The sequence below is a fragment of the Esox lucius genome, chromosome 18 (assembly GCF_011004845.1).
Source record: "Esox lucius isolate fEsoLuc1 chromosome 18, fEsoLuc1.pri, whole genome shotgun sequence".
Lineage (NCBI taxonomy): Eukaryota > Metazoa > Chordata > Actinopteri > Esociformes > Esocidae > Esox > Esox lucius.
The window spans coordinates 26,168,747-26,190,238 of NC_047586.1; the positions used below are offsets into that span (position 1 = coordinate 26,168,747).

At 41.9% G+C, this 21,492-nt stretch overlaps 1 protein-coding gene across 3 annotated transcripts in view; it reads right to left on the reverse strand.

Moving 5' to 3' along the window:
• The window catches only part of acp1 (acid phosphatase 1), a 41,226-nt gene extending 40,448 nt beyond the window's left edge, over window positions 1-778 (reverse strand). For 2 of the 3 annotated variants that reach the window (XM_034287627.1, XM_013138442.3), the window contains exon 1: window positions 676-778. In XM_034287627.1, coding sequence (XP_034143518.1) covers window positions 676-715 — 40 coding nt within the window. In that variant the 5' untranslated portion in view covers window positions 716-778. 3 annotated transcript variants of the gene reach the window in all.
• Window positions 779-21,492: the final 20,714 nt, after the last annotated feature.

The following is a 21,492-nucleotide window of genomic DNA, read 5'->3' on the forward strand; positions in this document are numbered from 1 at the left end:
AAGCAGGGTATCTGTAACAACAGATAACTGCTGATGTAAAATGTAAATTAAATACATCAAAATTGTAATTCAAAGGGCACTAATCACAAACACTGGACAACTGTGGGGTGGAAAAACATCACCTGGTCCAACGAATCCTGGTTCAGTTTACTGAAGTGGCCTCCTCAGTCACTAGCAGTCAACCCATAGTGACTGGGATAATACGGAATGGGCTGGTAACAGCATGAATAATTTGCAACAACGGAGTAATGACAATGCATCAACATAGTGCAAATTTGACGTTGTATGTTTCAGACACCTTGTAGAATTTATACCAGGAAGTAAAATTATATTACCCGGCAGATAGAATTATCGGGACCCTCATCCTAAATCTGATAAGTTCACATTGTAGTTATTGTGGCCTAACTGCTGCATGCTCTGTGAACATATTGTACATCAATGTATCTTGGCAGTGGTCATTTTGGTATTCAAGTGCTAATCTATACAGCTAACTATGGCTAACCTAGCTACTGCAGCTTTCAGTTTACACCGTAGCTAGCAAGCTTAGCATAGTATCCCTTGCCATTATTTTTAAAAACGGCAGTCTTATTGACACTTTATTACAGAGCTTTGAAACACAGTTACCCTGTCGTGCATCAAACCACAGAAACAATGTCGTGTTTGTATGTTTCTTACCCAGACAGACGAACAGAACGGACTTTCTGCTGGATGCCATTTTTTTTTGCTGTTATAGGTCTTTTGTTACGTCACGACCACCGGCTGTTGACCGATATTGTGCCTGAGAAGAAAAAAAATTACGTCGGTTTACGCTCACCGGCCAATTTGACCGTTCTAACATCCAAGTCGATATCAATCCAAAACAACAATTTTAAACTGTGCTAATTGATTGATTTTCATACATGTCTATTAATAAGGAATTGAATACGAATTACACAAAATCAACATCAAGTCACGCACATAAAATAGTCAGTTGGGACTGGGCACCAATTACAAAAACAATTACAATGCTCGAAATGTTTCACTTTTTTTAATCAAATTCATGTTTATTATCTCACATTCATGTTTGTTATCTTTTCATGCATTGCAGCCTGCATTGGTACCACTATTTTTGTCATGCTTGTTTATCTCCTACTCTGTAAAGCAATGTTTGAAATTATAGATGTTTTGTATTTCACAGCACTTATTTAATTCACCAGTTAAATATATCAAAATAATACCAGTTATGCTGGGGTTTTACCCAAACGGCTCAGACTCTCTACAGCAGGGGTATTCAAATCTTTCCCTACAAGGTCTGATGCCCGCTGGTTTTCTGCTCTACCACATTAATTGCGCCCACCTGGTGTCACAGGATATTATAAACCCCATGGCTTTAGATGTCTAGGGTGGATAGTAATGAGACTGTAACATACATTATGCGAATTATAACAGTGAAAAGGAACCGTGAGAACAAAATACACACACAAACCGTATATTATATTGGTAACCGGTTTGGGAAAAGGGGCTGACCTGGACCCAAGGAAATAAATAATACATATTAAAAAACTAAACTGATGTTGCTTGCCTCAAGAACCACTTAGCTGTCTAACTACTCAAAAATACAGTGGGTGCTCAGTTCTAACTAATGTTTTTAGACAGTTTTCCTACAGGTTGTGTATGCCTAAGGGCAAGCTAAAAATCCCATTTTCCCAGGTACTAACAACACATAGGTTAAACAAGGACTAGATAATTAACATGGCAAGCCAAGTGAGTCACAATCATTAGTATGAGTATGAGGGGTGATTCATGCATTTAATAGGCTTAGGGAGGCAGTCTCTGCGTCTATGGGCATGTATAATGGAACGTCTGAATAACGTGTTGTCTGAACATTGCGTCTATGGTTGTATATAATGGAACATTTGAATAACATGTCGTCTGAACATTGCATCTATGGTCGTGCATCATAGTATGGAAGGCCAAGTGAGTCAAAAATTATGGGGGGGGGGTGGATTCTGCCATAGAGATCTGGATAAGCGACCTAGCATCAACTTGCTCCCATTAAACGTCGCCGTGAGTGAATCACTTACGCCGTGCAGGACGATCAGGGCGCCGACGATGGAAGTCAGCAACGCTCCTCCGGGCCGTACCCCTCCCACTCCATCAGGTACTGCAGGCCCCCCTCCCCGGCGCCTCGACTCGAGGATGGAACGGACCGAATACGCCGAGCCCCCCTCAATGTCCAGAGGGGGCGGAGGGACCTCCCGCACCTCAGATTGCTGGAGGGGACCCGCCACCACTGGCCTGAGGAGAGACACATGGAACGAGGCATTAATCCTGTAATCAGGGGGAAGTTGTAATTTATAGGTTACCTCGTTCACTCTCCTCAGGACTTTGAACGGCCCCACAAACCGCGGGCCCAGCTTCCGGCAGGGCAGGCGGAGAGGGAGGTTCCGGGTCGAGAGCCAGACCCGGTTGCCCACTGTGTAGACCGGGGCGTCGCTACGCCGGCGGTCGGCAGCGGACTTCTGGCGAGCCCCGGCGCGCCGGATGTGCCGATGAGCTACGGACCAGGTGTCCTCGGCGCGCCGGAACCAGTCATCCACCGCCGGAGCCCCGGTCTCGGGCTGGCTCTGCCAGCGTGCCAAGACCGGCTGGTACCCTAGGACGCACTGGAAAGGGGTCAAGGAAGTGGAGGAGTGGCGGAGCGAATTCTGGGCATACTTTGCCCAGGGCAGGAACTTCCGACCACTCCCCCGGCCGGTCCTGGCAATAGGACCGCAGGAACCTCCCCAGGTCTTGGTTCACACGCTCCACCTGCCCATTAGCTTCGGGGTGGAACCCGGAGGTGAGGCTGACCGAGACCCGCAATCAGCCCATAAAGGCCTACCAGACCCGAGACGTGAACTGAGGGCCCCGGTCAGATACAATGTCCTCCGGCACCCCGTAGTGCCGGAACACATGGGTGAAAAGAGCCTCCGTGGTCTGCAGGGCCTTTGGGAGACCGGGGAGAGGAAGGAACCGGCAGGCCTTTGAAAACCGGTCCACAACAACCAGGATCGTGGTGTTGCCTAGTGAGGGGGGTAGATCGGTTAAAAAAATCAATGGACAGGTGAGACCACGGTCGTTGTGGAACAGGCAAAGGATGTAACTTACCTGCCAGAAGGTGGCTAGGTGCCTTACACTGAGCGCACACCGAACAGGAGGACACGTACACTCTCACATCCTTGGCCAGACCAGGCCACCAGTACTTGTCGGTAAGGCAGCGCACAGTACGGTCTATGCCTGGGTAACCCGTGGAAGGGGACGTGTGGGCCCAGTAAATGAGACGGTCATGGACATCCAGCGGGACGTACTGACGACCCGCAGGACACCCAGGAGGCCCAGGATCGCCACGCAACGCCCGCTGAAGGTCCGCGTTCACGTCCCACAGAACCGGCGCCACAATGCACGAGGCGGGAAGAATCGGTGTCTCATCTACCCGCCTCACACCCGCGTCGCACAACCGAGACAGCGCGTCTGCCTTGGCGTTTTTCGTACCCGGCACGTATGACAGCGTGAAATCAAAACGGGCAAAAAACAACACCCACCTGGCATGACAAGGGTTCAGTCTCCTCGCCGCCCGGATATACTCCAGGTTTCGGTGGTCGGTCCAGACTACAAACGGGTGTCTCGCTCCTTCGAGCCAATGTCTCCAAACAGTCAAGGCGCTAAACACAGCCAACAGCTCCCTATCACCGACACCATAGTTGCGCTCTGCCTCACTGAGCTTCTGCGAATAAAAAGCGCAGGGGCGACGCTTAGGAGGGGTACCTGATAGTTGGGACAACACAGCACCTATCCCTACCTCAGAGGCATCCACCTCCACTATGAACGGCAGTGACGGGTCGGGGTGAGCCAAAACCGGGGCAGAGGTGAACATTCTCTTAAGGGTGCGAAATGCCTCTGCGGTCCAGGTGATCTGGCTCGGCCCACCCTTCAATAAGGAAGTGATAGGAGCTGCTACCTTGCAGAAGCCCCGTATAAACCTACGGTAGAAATTGGCAAACCCAATGAACCGCTGTTCCTACCACGCCTTAACCGGTCTGGCTCTCGACCCGGAACCTCCCTCTCCGCCTGCCCTGCCGCACGGCTGACACACGATCAACTTCCATCTCCACCCCATCGGCGGAAATTCGAAACCCGAGGAAGGAGACGGCTCGCTGGAAGAACGCGCACTTCTCTGCTTTAGCGTACAGGCCATGCTCTAACAGCCGCCTCAGTACCCTGCGAACGAGAGACACATGTTCAGCACGCGTAGCGGAATACACAAGGATGTCGTCGATGTAAACCACAACTCCGCGCCCCAGCATGTCCCTAAACACATCGTTCACAAAGGACTGAAACACTGCCGGGGCATTCATCAACCCATACGGCATCACCAGGTACTCGTAGTGCCCCGTGGTGGTGCTGAAGGCCGTCAACCACTCGTCTCCCTCTCGGATTCTCACCAAGTTATACACGCTCCTGAGGTCCAGTTTTGTGAAGAAGCGCGCCCCATGCATTGACTCGATGTACTGGGAAATAAGGGGGATGGGATATGAATAACGGACCGTCAGTTTATTCAGCGCCCTGTAGTCAATGCATGGACGCAAACCCCCATCCTTCTTCTTCACAAAAAAGAAACTCGAGGAGGCGGGCGAGGTGGAACGGCGGATCTGCCCCTGCCGCAGGGATTCGGCTACGTAGGTCTCCATCACTGCCGTTTCAGCCTGCGACAGGGGATACACATGACAATAAGGCGGCACAGCGTCCCGCTTTAGATTTATAGCACAATCCCCGGGCCGATGTGGTGGCAAACGACTTGCCATGGCCGCTAAATCGGCATATTTCCACCGAGGTCGCACCTACGGAAACACCTAGACACCTCTCCTGACACCCCTGAGACCACCCCGTCAATACTATCTGCGAGCAGGAAATAGTCGGGTTGTGTACCGACAACCAGGGAAGACCCAGCACCACATGGAAAGCAGGTGAGTGGATAACATGGAATGCGATTAGTTCAGTATGGGCATGCTGTACGGTCATTGTGATAGGGACCGTGACGTGCTCAACGAGACCAGTGCCTAGTGGTTTGCTGTCTAAGCCCGTAATGGACCTAGGTTGAGACAATGGCACCAGCGGAATGCGCAGTTTCTGTGCGTAACCGCTGTCCATAAAATTCCCAGCTGCGCCTGAGTCTACGAGCGCCTTACACTGAGAGTTAGCAGGAAAGTCAGGGAAGGCCACCAAAAGTGTAATGTGCTTCGCAGAGAGCCCTGACAGTGTGTGTTGTCTACTCACCTGACTCAGTGTAGGGGTGTCAGGCTTCCTCCGCTCGACCCTCTCTCGCTGGAAACAGTGGGAGGCAGAGTGTCCCTTCCTCCCACAAAAGGAACACTCCCTAGGCCGCACCGTCTCCCTTCGTGCGGCGCCTCCCACTTCCATGGGTTCAGGTCCGGCGACGGGGTGTACCGGAGGGGGCTGATCATTCCCGGTGCGTCCGCGGGTGGCTAGAAGATTGTCCAGCCAGATCGCCAAGTCGACGAGCTGGTCGAATGTCAACATGGCGTCCCGGCATGCCAGCTCCCTACGGACGTCGGACCGTAAGTGGCACCGGAAATGATCAATAAGTGCCCTGTCGTTCCAGCCCGACCCCGCCGCCAGGGTCCTGAACTCCAGGGCGACGGCCTGTCCGCTCCTTGTCCCCTGCCTCAGGTGCACGAGACGCTCGGCGACCTCCCTGCCGTCGGGCGGGTGATCGAACACAGCCCGGAAGAGGCCGACAAACGCCCCGTAATGGGCCAACTCCGGCCCGTTAGTGGACCAAACAGAGTTGGCCCAGTCCAACGCCTTGCCTCTCAGGCAGGAGACAAGGGCCGAGACCTTCTCCCTATCCCCCGGGTGAGGGCTATGGGAGGCGAAGTAGAGCTCCAACTGGAGCAAGAACCCAGAGCACTGGGCAGCGTCCCCGCCGAATCCCTGGGGAAGGCTCAGTTGTATGGTCCTCCTCGGCGACGGTGGAGTCGATGGCAGGGGCACTCCAGCAGGGGTTGCTGCTCAGGTGGCAGCCTCTCCTCCAACCGCCGCATAGCGTGGACCACTATCGGTAAGAAAGCATTGGTAAGAAAGCAGTTGTTATTAAAGCTGCGAGCAGCGTTTCAGGGGGCCAAGTGAGGCATAGGAAGCATCTCACTGCATGCTCTCACTAGAGAAATGTTTTGCAATTTAAAAATGCCCAATGCCGCTAGTAGTCAGGATGTCCAATCGAAGGAGAGGAAATCAAAACAAAACAAAAAGACCTTGAAACCAGACAAGGACCCAGGCAATCCTAGTTCAGGCGATTAGGAGGGATGAATATTGTTGTGGCTAGCAGGTATCAATCCCTGTTTTTTTGCTATGTGGCAGACTGTCTTTAATCATTACACTATTTAAACAGCAGAATGCAACTTTTACCTCAGCCATTACATTTTTGTTGAAACAACGTGGACAAAATAACATTTATTAACGGAACTAAAGAGTAGTCTTGCACAAAGACTATATAACTAATAGCTATACATCCTACTTATAACGAAAACTGTGATTCCAATCACTTCATGGCTGATTTGTGTCTTTGGAAAACAATAACAATATATAAGGGTCACGTAAAACAATTGTTCTCCTAAACATATGAGAATCATGGTATTACAGAGGGGATATACACTCACCTAAAGGATTATTAGGAACACCTGTTCAATTTCTCATTAATGCAATTATCTAATCAACCAATCACATGGCAGTTGCTGGATGCTAGAGGTCAGAGGAGAATGGGCCGACTGATTCAAGCTGATAGAAGAGCAACTTTGACTGAAATAACCACTCGTTACAACCGAGGTATGCAGCAAAGCATTTGTGAGGCCACAACACGCACAACCTTGAGGCGGATGGGCTATAACAGCAGACAACCCCAATGGGTACCACTCATCTCCACTACAAATAGGAAAAGAGGCTACAATTTGCACGAGCTCACCAAAATTGGACAGTTGAAGACTGGAAGAATGTTGCCTGGTCTGATGAGTCTCGATTTCTGTTGAGACATTCAGATGGTAGAGTCAGAATTTGGCGTAAACAGAATGAGAACATGGATCCATCATGCCTTGTTACCACTGTGCAGGCTGGTGGTGGTGGTGTAATGGTGTGGGGGATGTTTTCTTGGCACACTTTAGGCCCCTTAGTGCCAATTGGGCATTGTTTAAATGCCACGGCCTACCTGAGCATTGTTTTTGACCATGTCCATCCCTTTATGACCACCATGTACCCATCCTCTGATGGCTACTTCCAACAGAATAATGCACCATGTCACAAAGCTCGAATCATTTCAAATTGGTTTCTTGAACATGACAATCAGTTCACTGTACTGAAATGGCCCCCACAGTAACCAGATCTCAACCCAATAGAGCATCTTTGGGATGTGGTGGAACAGGAGCTTCATGCGCTGGATGTGCATCCCACAAATCTCCATCAACTGCAAGATGCTATCTTATCAATATGGGCCAACATTTCTAAAGAATGCTTTCAGCACCTTGTTGAATCAATGCCACGTAGAATTAAGGCAGTTCTGAAGGCGAAAGGGGGTCAAACACAGTATTAGTATGGCGTTCCTAATAATCCTTTAGGTGAGTGTACATATCTGAAATACAATATTTGGAACATCTCAGAGGGGAATTGAACCAGGGTCAGAATATTGCAGAACAGGGATGTCCCCACTACACCACAGGGGCTACAGGTTGTCCCTACAGCTCTCTATCCTCTCCAAATGTAAATTTTACCCCAGCCATTACAATTTTGCTGAGATAAAGTTGGCAACAAAACGTTTGTAACGGAACTAAAGTGTACGGTAGTACAAAGATTATTATAGATGGCTAGCTATACATTCTACTTATAACAAAATCATTGACTCCAATTACTCCATGGCTGGTTCCTTTCTTTGGAAAACAATAACAGCATAAAGACTATTCTGGCTGGCTGACAGACTGAATAGTCTCACCAGGTTGTGATCTATAATAACCGAAATACCACACACAGATGCATATTTTTAAAATCCACCAGAAACATTTACAATAATATAACTTTTAAAGACAATGGTCCAGTCGTCCTTTACACCAATTGTCAACCAAATCTGTTCAGTGGTTTCGGAGGAGATATCGTTTAAGTGTGTTTTTATTAACAGCAAAATCGTGAGAAACATTGGTGATGTTTATAGCGCCCCCAAGAGCTATTTCTGTATGAGACTTTTTCTGTCCATTCTTGAGAGACACATGTACTAGTATGTTTCGTTTCATAGCTGTTTGATATTCCATTTGGGATTAATGGACGTCCAAGATCATAGACCCGCCCAGCTCAATTTGATTCGCTGATTTCGGCCGTACTATTTGAGATATCAACTTTCCTTTTATAACTTTTAAAGATAATAGTTCAAAAGGTCCTTCACACCAAACGGCACGCAAATCCGTTCAGCGATCTCGGAGGAGATGACGTTAACGTGTTTTTCACCAAATTCAAAATGGAGGAAAATCCAAGGGGCGAATTTGAAAGACCCCAGAGACTTTTTGGTCAGCATGAGAAGGGGTATATCTGGAACTTGGTTGCATGTCTCTACGACATTCGGTACATGAGATCTGAGCTTCACTTTTTCCATTTTTGACTGAGTGCTACAGCGCCACCATGAGGAGTATGGGTACCATGATGGCCAAGGTCCTTTGGACCTTGGCCATCTACAATCAGGCAAAGTTTGGAGTGTTTTGAGCCAGAGCTATGGACCACTGAAGTTGGCCCTGGAGAATAATAATAATAATAAAACGTACAAACATAAAAGGGTTCCAGCAACTTCGTTGCTTGGCCCCCTAATAACAAACCTTTATCGACAAATGGTTGAGCCTATTTCGCCGTAGATTTGCGCTGGATGGGGGACCATCTTTACACAGGTAAAAACCTTTAATCGCTTCTACTCCAGATGTGCTACTGTCATTTTAAGTATTAGTTCTAAAAAATATTTTATAGTTAATTCTAAAGTCACTCAGCCCCTCCAAATTCACCCATAAAAGTATTGTTTGTGCCGTTATAGTTTTGTGCTGCTTTCATCTTTTAAATATTAAATAATATTTTATAGGTCAAATTCACTCATAATAGGCTCAATCGTTTGTGTTTCGTTTGGGTTTTGTTTTTGCAAATGTCTTTCTTACAGATAATGAGAGCCACAGCTCCTGAGAAATAAACCTTCTGTTCCTCACTCAAATCCTTTTCAACTTTTTTTGGAAAGGAAAGAAAGGTGCAATGCTCTCTTAATTTTTTCCGGAGCTGTATAGCAGAGCTATAGGACTATGGGAAAGAGAAATGTAGACTATTTACCAAAAACTATAGCAGCACAAACAACATTTTAGTGAAACGGAGCACAAACGATTGAGCCTATTTTGAGGCAGTTTGGAGCAGGTTCGGGGGCTGGTAACCTAAAATGAAATGTGTAATATATAAAACATCAGTACAAATGAAAAATGTAAATGCACAAATGGAGAACAAACAATTGAGCCTATTTTGATGGAATTTTTAGCATGTTGGGGGGGCTGGTGAATCCATACCCTATAATTAAAAATCTATTTAAAACACCGAAGCAGCCCAAATGAAAGTTGTAACGGCAAAAAGTGCTGCTATAATTTTTTAGATATGAAATAATATGTTATAGGTCAAATTCAATCAGAACAGGCTCAATCATGTGTGTTCCTTTTGTGCCGATAAAGGTTTGTTTTTGCAACTGCCTTCTTACGGATAGTTACAGAGACCTGCGTGAAGTTGCCCCACCCCCACAACGCAAAACGTCGTCAAACTATGCTCAATCGTTTGTGCTGTAAAAAGTTTTGTTTGTGCTGCTTCGGTTTTTTAGATATTAACATAATATTTTTAGGTCAATCTGAGGTCACTCAGCCCCCCCACGTGCTCCAAATTCACCCAAAATAGTCTTGTTCGTTTGTGCTCCATTTGTGCCGGTTTGTGCCGGTAAAAGTTTCATTTGTGCTGCGTTGGGTTTTAAAATATTAGACATTGAATTATAGAAGATGATGTCAGCAGCCCCCACACGCTCCAAATTCTCGTTCGTTTGTGCTCCGTTTGTGCACAACTAACTGAATGGGAAAGACACTGAATGAGAGAGATTTATAGATGGTGCACCAGCCCACTTTTTTTTAACAGTAGGCTAGCTGAAGTAACAAGGTAAGACCTAAAGGATCGGCAAACCAAATCACAATATTCACTTATAGGTTACTGTTATCCTGTGTGTTTTCAACTTTTAACGAACTGATGCGGATCACAGGATGTGTGGATGCAACATAAACTTCAAGGTAAGTGTTTTTACTTACTGTATGCTGTGTTTTGTTAATAATATAAAAATTGTCACAAATACACGCACCATAATCGGTTTGCTGTGTTTATACACGTGTGTATTGTAAAGGCCATAGGCCTATATGTCTCTTAAGCTCACTATGGCTTTTTATTTTTTATTGAACATACTAATATTGTGAAATATTATTACAAGCTATTTGCTATTTTGTAGCTATTTTTGGTTATATATTATATTATATGTATAATGACAATGTCATTTATTCCTGTGATGTAAAAGCAGAATTTTCTGTATCATTAGACCTACTGCAGTTTTCAATTTCACATGATTCATTAGAAATCATAGTAAAATGTTGATTGTATGCTCAATTATTATTGGTGCTCAGTTAAGAAAGGTTCTTAATTTTGATCAATGTTGATCAACTTTTTATTAATTTATTACATCCTTGCTAAATAATATATATATATATATATATATATATATATATATATATATATATATATATTTATATAGGCTACATTACCAAAATCTTTGAATTGTTGTATATATTGGTTTTCAGAAGAAGAAAATAACAACTCTTTTCAAAATTGATAATGTTTCTTGAGCATCAAATTGATAACATCAGTAGGCTAGCTATTTTAGAAAATGTTCTGATGGATCGTGTGATACTGAACTAATGATGTTAAAAATCAGCTTTGATTACAGGAATAAATTACACTTTACTATATATTCACATATAAAACTGCAGTATTATTGGAATAATATTTCACAATATTACTGTATTTTTGATAAAATAGCCTTAGTGAGCAGAAGAGAACATAAAACTTTGAGAAACACTTTTAAAAAAACTTTTCACTGGTAGGCTACTGTGTGTGTATTTATTTTTCTGTGTGTATATATAATTTAATTACTACTACTACTACTACTACTATTATTATTATTATTATTATTATTATTATGTATGTGGAAACTCATGACTCAATTAAGTCAAAATGATTTAACTTTTCAAATATAATTATGTACTATCGAACATTCCATTAACCACAAAAAAATACCTTTAAAAACTTAAAAAACACTTAATACTGACAAGTTACAATCTGTCTTCAAAAGATACCACACAAAACAATAGACTTGAGTGCAAACTTCCATAAAATAGCACACTACTTCTCCTAACAGGAGTAGGAAAACAAGAGTTTATGACATACAAAATGTTCAACAAAAATAATTAAATAAATAAAATACAACCAGGAGACACTGAAGTGAAGATAATTGTTTAGTCAACAAATTATGTGATGACAGAACGTCTTCGTCAATTCTACTTTAAAAGTGTACTCGCCTCGAGGATAGTTTAGCTGTTTTCTTGCTCAAAATGCTGAAGTTACATTTAAACTACAAATTGATGGCACATGCGCACAAATCCATTTTGCTCAGAGAGAGAGAGTGGCAGGAAAAAAAAAGTGACATAGGCCTAATATCCATGAAGTTTTTATTAAACACTACAGGACTACAAAAAAGACTGATAAGAAGTTGCATGATGTTCTATTAAATCATCTTTATTAGCATCTAACATTTTAGAGATTGAATAGACAAAACCGAAATAAAATGCTCAAGGCTATAGGCTACTGACTAACTTCACACAAAAATACAGAGCTGTCTATAACTATTTCTGATCTTGTGACCATTGATTTATCTATTTTATTCAGTCAGCCTTATTTGTAGCCTATAGGTCTAATAAATATTAACATTAATTTGATTTAATTTCTGATATTTTAAAACCCAACGCAGCACAAACGAAAATTTTAATGGCACAAACCAGCACAAACGAACAAGCATGTGGGGGGGCTGAGTGACCTCAGATTGACCAAAAAATATTATTTTAATATTAAAAAAACCAAAGCAGCACAAACAAAACTTTTTACAGCACAAACCAGCACAAACGGAGCAGAAACGAACAAGACTATTTTGGGTGAATTTGGAGCATGTGGGGGGGCTGAGTGACCTCAGACTGACCAAAAAATATTATTTTAATATTAAAAAAACCAAAGCAGCACAAACAAAACTTTTTACAGCACAAACCAGCACAAACGGAGCACAAACGAGCGAGACTATTTTGGGTGAATTTGGAGCATGTGGGGGGGCTGGTGACGTCATCGTCTATAATTCAATGTCTAATGGCCATGTAAAGCCAAAGGGAATCACTGACGGCGACGTTAAATGGGAGCAAGTTGACGGTATGTCGCTTATCTGCATCTCTGTGGCAGAATCCACCCCCCATACAATAAGCGACGTCATTTACGGCGTCCAAAAAGCGTTGCCCCTGTACTACACGGCGTTTGCGACAATAAGCGACAGTATCACTCAATAAGCGACAGTATCACTTAACGCTGTTATTAACACCTGTTTGGTTTCAATTCCTTATTTGTATTTTGCATCAATCACATGGCTAGATTTCAACCATTCGCTGAGGAGAACAACTTTAAACACTGAAAAATAACAAGAACAGCAGCAAGTAAAACTGCGCAATTTGTACGTATGTTGCCTGCTGGACATTTTCTTATGACTTTGGCTTACAACATGTAATAAGATTTTTTTAGTGCTGTGTATTACTAGATTGATGTGGTGTTAGTAATGAAGCTAAAATGAAAAAAACATGACACGTTACGATTAGCGTCATGCTGGCAACATTACAGATTCCGTAGCAACAATAAGACTTCCGGATTTCTGATTTTGCCTTCAAAATAGAAGTCCGCGGTAAAACGCAATTTTAATAAAATTAAATGATTCGATTTTGACACTTTGCTTAGTTTATATTATAAAAATATATTTTAGGAATTTTTTTTAGTAATTATATGCAAAGAAATCAAGGGCCACTGTGTATTTGCAATTGTTGCTGGTGTTTTACTCCGCCCATACCATTGGCCACAATGTAACTCAATGAATATGAAATATATATTGACTCATACAGAAAAAACTATTCTATACGCTGCAGTGAATGTATTGTAGGAAAAGTTCAGGAGAGTGGATAGAGTAATTATATGCAAAGAAATCAAGGGTCACTGTGTATTTGCAATTGTTGCTGGTGTTTTACTCCGCCCACCCCATTGGCCACAATGTAACTCAATGGATATGAAGTAATTTTTTGTATGAGTCAATATATATTTCATATAAAATTTCCTACAATACATTCACTTTGGCATATCAAATATTTTTAGGGCAATATATTTCATATCCATTGAGTTACTTGACTTTGATCACTGCTTTTTATTATGACTAGTCTAAGAAGTGTAAGGGTTGTTACTCCACTGGATCTCCCTTGGCTACCTCACCAGGCTATGTGGCCAAAGATGCTTCTGCAGTCTAGGCCACTTCCTCCAGTGCACATGTACTGCTGAGGAATATGTTTTAACTTTGAACCAGTCTCATTACTCTTTGAGCAGAAAATAACTTTGAAAAATGTTCTGTTAAATAAAGCATAATCATGGTGGTGTTGCTGGTAACCACCAAAGAAGAAATGAGGCTCAGAGTGGGGTTGTGGTTAGGGTTAGGGTTAGGGTTAGGGTTAGTGCAATCACTCTTGTCGCCGTTAAAGACGCCGTCCAACGGCTGCATTACCACCGTCATTTACGACGTCTTCTATCACTCTTGTCGCCGTCCATCTTCTTCTTCTGTGGGGTTTAACGGCGGTTGGCATCCAACTCTATTGGTTTATTACAAACTAGCTGCAGCGTGGATTCGAATAGGGCCAACTTTCCATATATATTAATACTGTATACATATTATTTATTATAAATATATAGCTAATAAAATAAAGCACACATACCATCTAAACATTTAAAAAGAAGTATTTTAAAAAATGTAATAGTGACACGGAAGTATGTAGGCGTTTCCTGTTTGATGAACGCCAGACGCTGTCCGCGTTCTCCTGGTCAGTGAACAGCGTTACAAACGCCGTCTTACAACAGCAAAAACGCAGTTTTGAATGCCAACCGCTGCTTGTTGCTCCACTTGGACGTCGGTTTGATTAGAACTAACCAAGAGATTCACAGCAACAAGTAAGTTCCCTCAGGACATTGTTTAAGTGTATTTATGAAATACTTCAATAAGCTTGAGCGTATTAAAAGCAATTGTCTTTTTAAAATATGAAGAGTATTTAATTCTGAAAATTCTATGAGCATGTGACTTAAGGCCAAATTGTTTCAAATGATAACTACATAACACTGTGTTAAGAATTTTACGTGTACCAGAATTTCTGAAGAAGGATGAGGCTCCGGTCCAAATGGAAATTTAGCATAAAGATTTATTAATATGAATTGATAAGTCAAAATACATGAAATACACTGCAGCGGTCAAATATTTGCTCAACCCTCGAGCTTCCACAAAATATTTGCGCCGAATCAAGATCGAACATTGGTTTTAATACTCCCGCCACAGGAGTGAGTAAAACCCATCCTTATTGGCTCTTCGTTGGCATGGTTGGACGAATCTCTTGGTTTTCGCCATCCAATGAGGAAGGACATGCTCTCACTCTTGGTCATAGATCAACAGGTTCTTTGCATACAGGTGTGAAATCTTAATCAGGTTACAGTAATTTACATTCTATTGTCCTAACCTAGACTAGATCATCAGGGGGCTGGAGACAGAAGGTCTCTTTGTGCTGTATAGGGGGCAGTTTCATTTGTATGTTAATTGTGGGGTTTTAATCCTGTCTCTCTATCTGAGCCAGGTGTAAAGTCTGAGTGAGTGTGGCTGAGTGTAATGTATTGGGTTTTAAACTTTGATGGTTATTGTATTCAATCATATCTCCCTAACCTGGCTGCAGCATACAATTTAATAAAACAAAAACATAAGAATACATGGTTATTAAATCAGCATTATTTAAACTACATTTATCTCAACAACTGTAAATATTGCATTAAGTATTTAATAATTTCAATGTTTTTAAAATAAATCCGGAATATGCAGTACAAAAATAATTTCCAATGTAATAAGTGGGTCTATTTTAACAAAATTATAATATTCCTATTTAAAATGGTACATTATACAATGTTTATACACGTTTAGTGTACTTAAGGACATTGTTTCTAAATAGTAAAGGCAAGTATACTTTTGGCCAGGGGCACCCTGATAGTGTGACTTTGTATCCTGTACCCAAAATCAGCATTTGAGAATTAACCACTGAAGGTACTGGTAAATACTGCAATCCAAATATGACTGGATTGAGCCCATTAGTCCAGCATGTTAAAATATCCCTTGGTCCAACCTGTACTGCATACTGTGCTTTTTAGAAATACATGATCTGCTCAGTAACTAATTTTCAATATTGAACCTTTTCACAATATTCTATATTTTCTGAGATACTGATTAGTTGTCAGTTATCATTAGTTGTCAGTTATAATCATTAAAATTAAAAGAAATAAACACTTGAAATATCAGTCTGTGTGGAATGAATGTATACATTATACAAGTTTCACTTTTTGAATGGAATTACTGAAATGAATCAACTTTTTGATGATATTCTAATTATATGACCAGCACCTGTACATTTCTGTGATAAAACAATACATTATGGTGTCATTATCTTGGTCTTCATTATCTTGTCTCTTTACTTCCCGTATTACTCCATCGCTCTTTTTTTCTGTTGAGTATCCACAGGGGTCACTGTGCTGTAAAAAAAGTGCTCCTGGTGTCAGTCACATCATCCTATTTATCATCTCCATTATCAGGAAATGCATACAAACCAGGGCTGGGGTTAATCTCAATGAATACAGTACATTAGTTAAATCATCAGTGTACTTCAAAATAGAAAATCTTCTTGAAAGATGTTTTTTTTAATTACAGTTCCTGAATTAACTACGTTTACTGTCATGACCCCCAGCCCAGACAAACGCATACACTTTCCATCTTCAGATTTATGAAAAAAACAATTCAAGTAACTAGTCATAGTAAAAAGCAGTGAACAAAGTACTCTGGTGAAACATGGGGAAGTACTTTTATCACCTTTGGCTACAGTAACCTGTGTTCAATTGTGATGGCAATTTCTAAAATCCAAAGTTCTATGAAAATGGTAGGTAAGACAAGAGAAATCAATTACGCAATAAACGGTTTTAATCTTGCTTGCAAGGAGAAAGTATACAGGTTACAAAGTAACGGTGGATAGTTTCTAAATAAAAACATCATTTCGACAGTATTTATTACATAGGAAAAAGGGGTGTGGTAAGATGCTGCCATCTGTTTCATGTCAATCAAACACCTTTCCCTTTGTTCTATCACAAACGTCAAATGCTATCTTCCCCCACCTTATCCTTCCTGCCATAATGTTTACCCAAAGGGTCAACTGACCTTACTGCCCCCTGTTGTATCTTCTCCTATCTTGTCCTAAAACCCATTGATCTGCATCTGGACAGACAATAGATGTCCCCTATGCAAATACCAGGTCCCACACATTCCTGTACCTATCTTAACAGTGGGACTCAGTCCTTTATACAATCAGAATACATTGTATAAGAAATTTCCACAACACTATACACAAGAATCTTACATATTACTGTATTGCATATCTCTTGACATTTACATTGCGGTCCGAGACAACTTCGGTATTGGTTGTATGTTTGTGTTATTTTTTTGTGTGTGTTATCAATCCAACAGGCACATTTACTGAGACACAAGCTGAAGGCTATCATTGACTTAAATTATCCTATAAATGTTTGCAAATTGTCTTTGTATGATCATTTTGATGATGCCAAAAACATTACATTTTAACTTTGGTATGTATAGAAATGTTTAATGGTGAACGAGTGCCATTTTCTTGCAAGTAAATTACTTTTACAAATGTTTTTTCCTCAGATTTACAGAGAACATGTACCCCCTTGCCATGAAGACCCTATTTTCTCTTGATATCTGAAGATGTGCAGCAGAATTAGTCTCAGGATAAAGATGCCAAAAGGTTGTTCTTACATATCAACACCTGGGGACTGCTTCTACTGTGTTCAATATTCAGGAGCAATGCACAGAGGGAGCTGGCCCCTATTTAAGGAATACTTTATTCTGGAACTGTTTAACATTAAGAATTGTATTAACATATCTAAACAGTATAACAGCAAGACACTGCCTTGACTATTTACATCATAGACCCCCATGCCTGTTAGTTGATTCTAATGATTTAAGTTCCAGTGCCCATAGTTGTGAAGACAGTGTTGATTCTGTGTGGCCAATGCATCCTGCTAAAAATCAGAAGTAGTTGTGTGTGTCATTTAAGAACTCAACAGGATTTTCAAAAAGAAAAATAGAGTTCACTGAAAAATGTGTGTGTGTGTGTGTGTGTGATGTCTTGGAGCTAATGTTAAAAGCTGTGTAATTAACAAATATTCCGCTTACATTCTGTCTAAACAGCAGAGCGATTCAGATTCTATTTGATTACAAGATGAACAACTCTGATATTAAAGGACTTCAACTTATTTTTCATAGCATTGGGTTTAAAAGGTGCTGTCAACTCCGCTTTAAATTTAAAGCAATTTAACAGAAGAATGATAAATGATAGAGACCCATCTCCTACTGTAAATAACCTGCACGTTTTGTGTGTACAGCCAGCCAGATAGAAAAATGGCAGAAAAGACTGACACCAGGGCATTTTTCATTTACGCAAAGTAAGAACACTAGTAACCTAATCTCAAAGACTAGTTGATAAAATGTTCATAAAAATGTGGTGAAATGCTAATGATGTCCTTAGGCAGAGCAGGCACCAGATGGCACACAGACAATAGAGCTGGGGACAGAGGCAGGGGCAGAGACTGGGAGTCCCAGGTAAGTTTGTTGAGTCTCTGGCAACATGACTCGTTCTCTTCTTTAGACTTGTAAAATAGGGACAAAATTGGACAATGCCATGGATACCTCCACTCTCTACTTGAACTGGTTGACTGAACCAAGATTTTTTTTGAAGCAATGGTATTGCTGTTGTGATTGTGTAGTTTTGGGTACTGGTAGTTAGGAGGATGGCAAACCCATTATTTATTTTCTAGGTGATGGACTTTGAGTCAGTGAGGGTGGTGAAAGGGAAAGCGCCAGGGAGAGAGACTTCATATGACACTGTCACAGCCATGGTAGGACCAGGTTTCAACCTTTTTGCCAGCAGCACCAGTATAGGAGACAGTGGCACAGAACTGTCTAGTTACCTCAGTGGTGGCACAGAACTATACCTGTCACACCCACAATTTTTAGACTCTTGCCTACAAAGTGTTGACAATTCAAGAGAAATGATTTTGCGAATTCCCCTGGCTACATAATCCATCAATAAAAGGTGTTGTGTTTTCACTGTAGCTGAGGGTTTTCAAGCTAACCAACTTTTGGCCAAAGAGCAGATGCTGCCTTCATTAGTGCAGGATTTAGGAACTGGAGAAAAGCCATTGTAAAATTCACATCCTATCAAACCTGCCAAACCCATTGCCACTTTGTAACTGTAACAGCATGCCAGCTAAATCCAGTCAGTGCCCAGTTACCCAGCATGTGGAGTAAGCAGCAGGAGAACGCAAGGCATTGCTTGATGAAAATCGTTAAGGCATGTTGCAGGACAGGGACATGCCTTTAGAGGCGACACGGATGACAATGGGAATTTATACCAGCTATTGAAACTTAGGGCAGAGGAGGATGATCCCATTTTATGGAAATGGTTAACATGGCGTACCACAATGTACACATGTCTTGGGTGCATCAGTAAGGTGTTCTCAATGGCCTGTCAGGAAAGTTTAAGAGCACGTTTGAATCAATTGCCATGAACGAAGATACAGATCTGACCACCCTGAAACCCCTATGTCCAACAAGGTGGACTGTGTGGAATACTGCAATTAGAGATGTGCTTGGGCACTATGAGCAGATACTAAACAGCTTAGAGGAGATGGCAAAAAGTGCATCCAAGACAGCCTCAACTGCCAGTGGCTTATTTGAGCATTTCAGCAAAGGCAAGACTGTGTTGGGCCTCACACTTGCCTCTGCTGTTCTTGGAGAGCTTGAATGCCTAAACATTTTACTCCAGAAGAAAACCCAGACTGTCTCTGGTATGCAGGCTGCAGTCGAGTGTGTGCGGAAATCTCTTAGGGGTAAGAGAAATGACGAAAGCTACCTTGCACTGTATGAAAAAGCAACAATGTTGATTGACTCCAATGAATTAATATAGTCCACTGAGACAAACTGAAGACAATTTGCTGGGAAAGCAGTGGAACAATATAGGCCAGAACTTTTTAGTGATGGATGGTGTGGAGGTTCAGTTCAGCAGCCGTTTTGTCTTGACAGACTCAAGAGGGAAAATATCTGCTAGCAATTTATTGGATCCATTGAAACCTGCAAACATATGTTCGGTTCTTTTGTTCATTAGTTCAGTAGTGTGTATAGTATGATTTGTTTATTAGTTTTCAGTTTTTAGTATGTGACAGTACACTTAACAATTATTTTATATGTATATATTTTTTTTAATTGCATACTTTGTGACATACTTGTTGTTTGAAGAGTTGACACTGACTGAACAACAAGTATTTTTGGTTGATTTCTTTTGGCTTATTCTTTGAAGTAATTATTTTGCTTTTAGAAGTGTTCTTATTTAGAGATTTTTGTTCTTGTAAAGCTATTGTAGTGGCACATATGTTATGACTATAAATGTATCAGAAAAAGTAAAAATAAAAGAGGGCAATTCAATTCCGAGCCTGACTTTATGATGGTTCAATGGAGTTTATTTTAGATGAGACTGCACCATGCCCATTGTAATGACATAAACTACACCCATGGGCGTCGGACTGGGGGTAAAACCGATACTGATTACCAGGGCCCAAGGCGAGAGAGGGCCCTTGAAAAGTCTGGAATACATTTTATTTCACCTGAATATTTTCATTTCCTAATAACATTTCATAATGCATGTCAGATGAAATGTAAAGTGTATTGGCTGAATTACTCAGTTGATTGACTGACTACATTTTCTACACAAAAAGACTATCTAAGGTCTCACCCACCCCTTGCTAATGCGCCAAATGGTTTAGTCCACCTGCACGCATTTTATTTAGTTCAGTTGAGCATCTGGTGGAGACGTGGAGCGCAAACTTCTAGTATAGAAATGTCTTTCTCAAAGAAAGCCAAATCAGGCTGCCAGAAAAGAAAGGAAAGGCAGGATAAAATAGAGAACTAAATGAGGGAAAACAATTGCTGACTGACTTCTTTTCAAAGAAAGGTGAGCACAAACTAGAAAACGAAATGGTGCTAAACTACTTGAATATCTCCGCGACCGTTAGTGCTAAAAACGGACTGAGACAACCCATATGAATAGCAGAACATACACTTTCAAATGATAATTTGGTTATACGTGTAATCTGAGGTAAAGGCTAAATAAATAAACTACACTAACAATGCTGTTTGCATACAACACACCATTATAATAGCCTAATTTGAAACAGGTGTCATTTTAAATTAATAGGCTATAATGTCTATAATTAGCAATAATAGGCTAATCAGTGTCATAGGTAGCTTGGTAGCTAATCAGTACGTACATATCATGTCAACATTATAGTTATGTCAGATTCAGTAGAAGCAGATGTTAACATTGTGAAATACATGGCCCTCAGTTTCAGAAACTATCACAGCAGGGACTGGAGTAGCAACAGACCCCTCAGCCTCGTCTTTGGATTTGATACAAGGTGAGTTTATATCAATATTAAAACAAACCATGTTTAGCCATTTTGACTGAAATGTGTTAAGTAACACTAATATCTTAATGTATTTCATTATACAACATTACAATTAGGATAAGTTGCGACAGGTGGCAATAAGAGGCCGGAGAAGTTAAATGTACAGATAAGGAACAGCTGGAGGACCAATTTGCACCTCGCATCGCATCGCATCATCTTCCGCTTAATCCGGGGCCGGGTCGCGGGGGCAGCAGTCTAAGCAGGGATGCCCAGACTTCCCTCTCCCCAGACACTTCCTCCAGCTCTTCCGGGGGGACACCGAGGCGTTCCCAGGCCAGCCGGGAGACATAGTCCCTCCAGCGTGTCCTAGGTCTTCCCCGGGGTCTCTTCCCGGTGGGACGGGACCGGAACACCTTCCCAGGAAGGCGTCCCGGAGGCATCCGAAACAGATGCCCAAGCCACCTCAGCTGA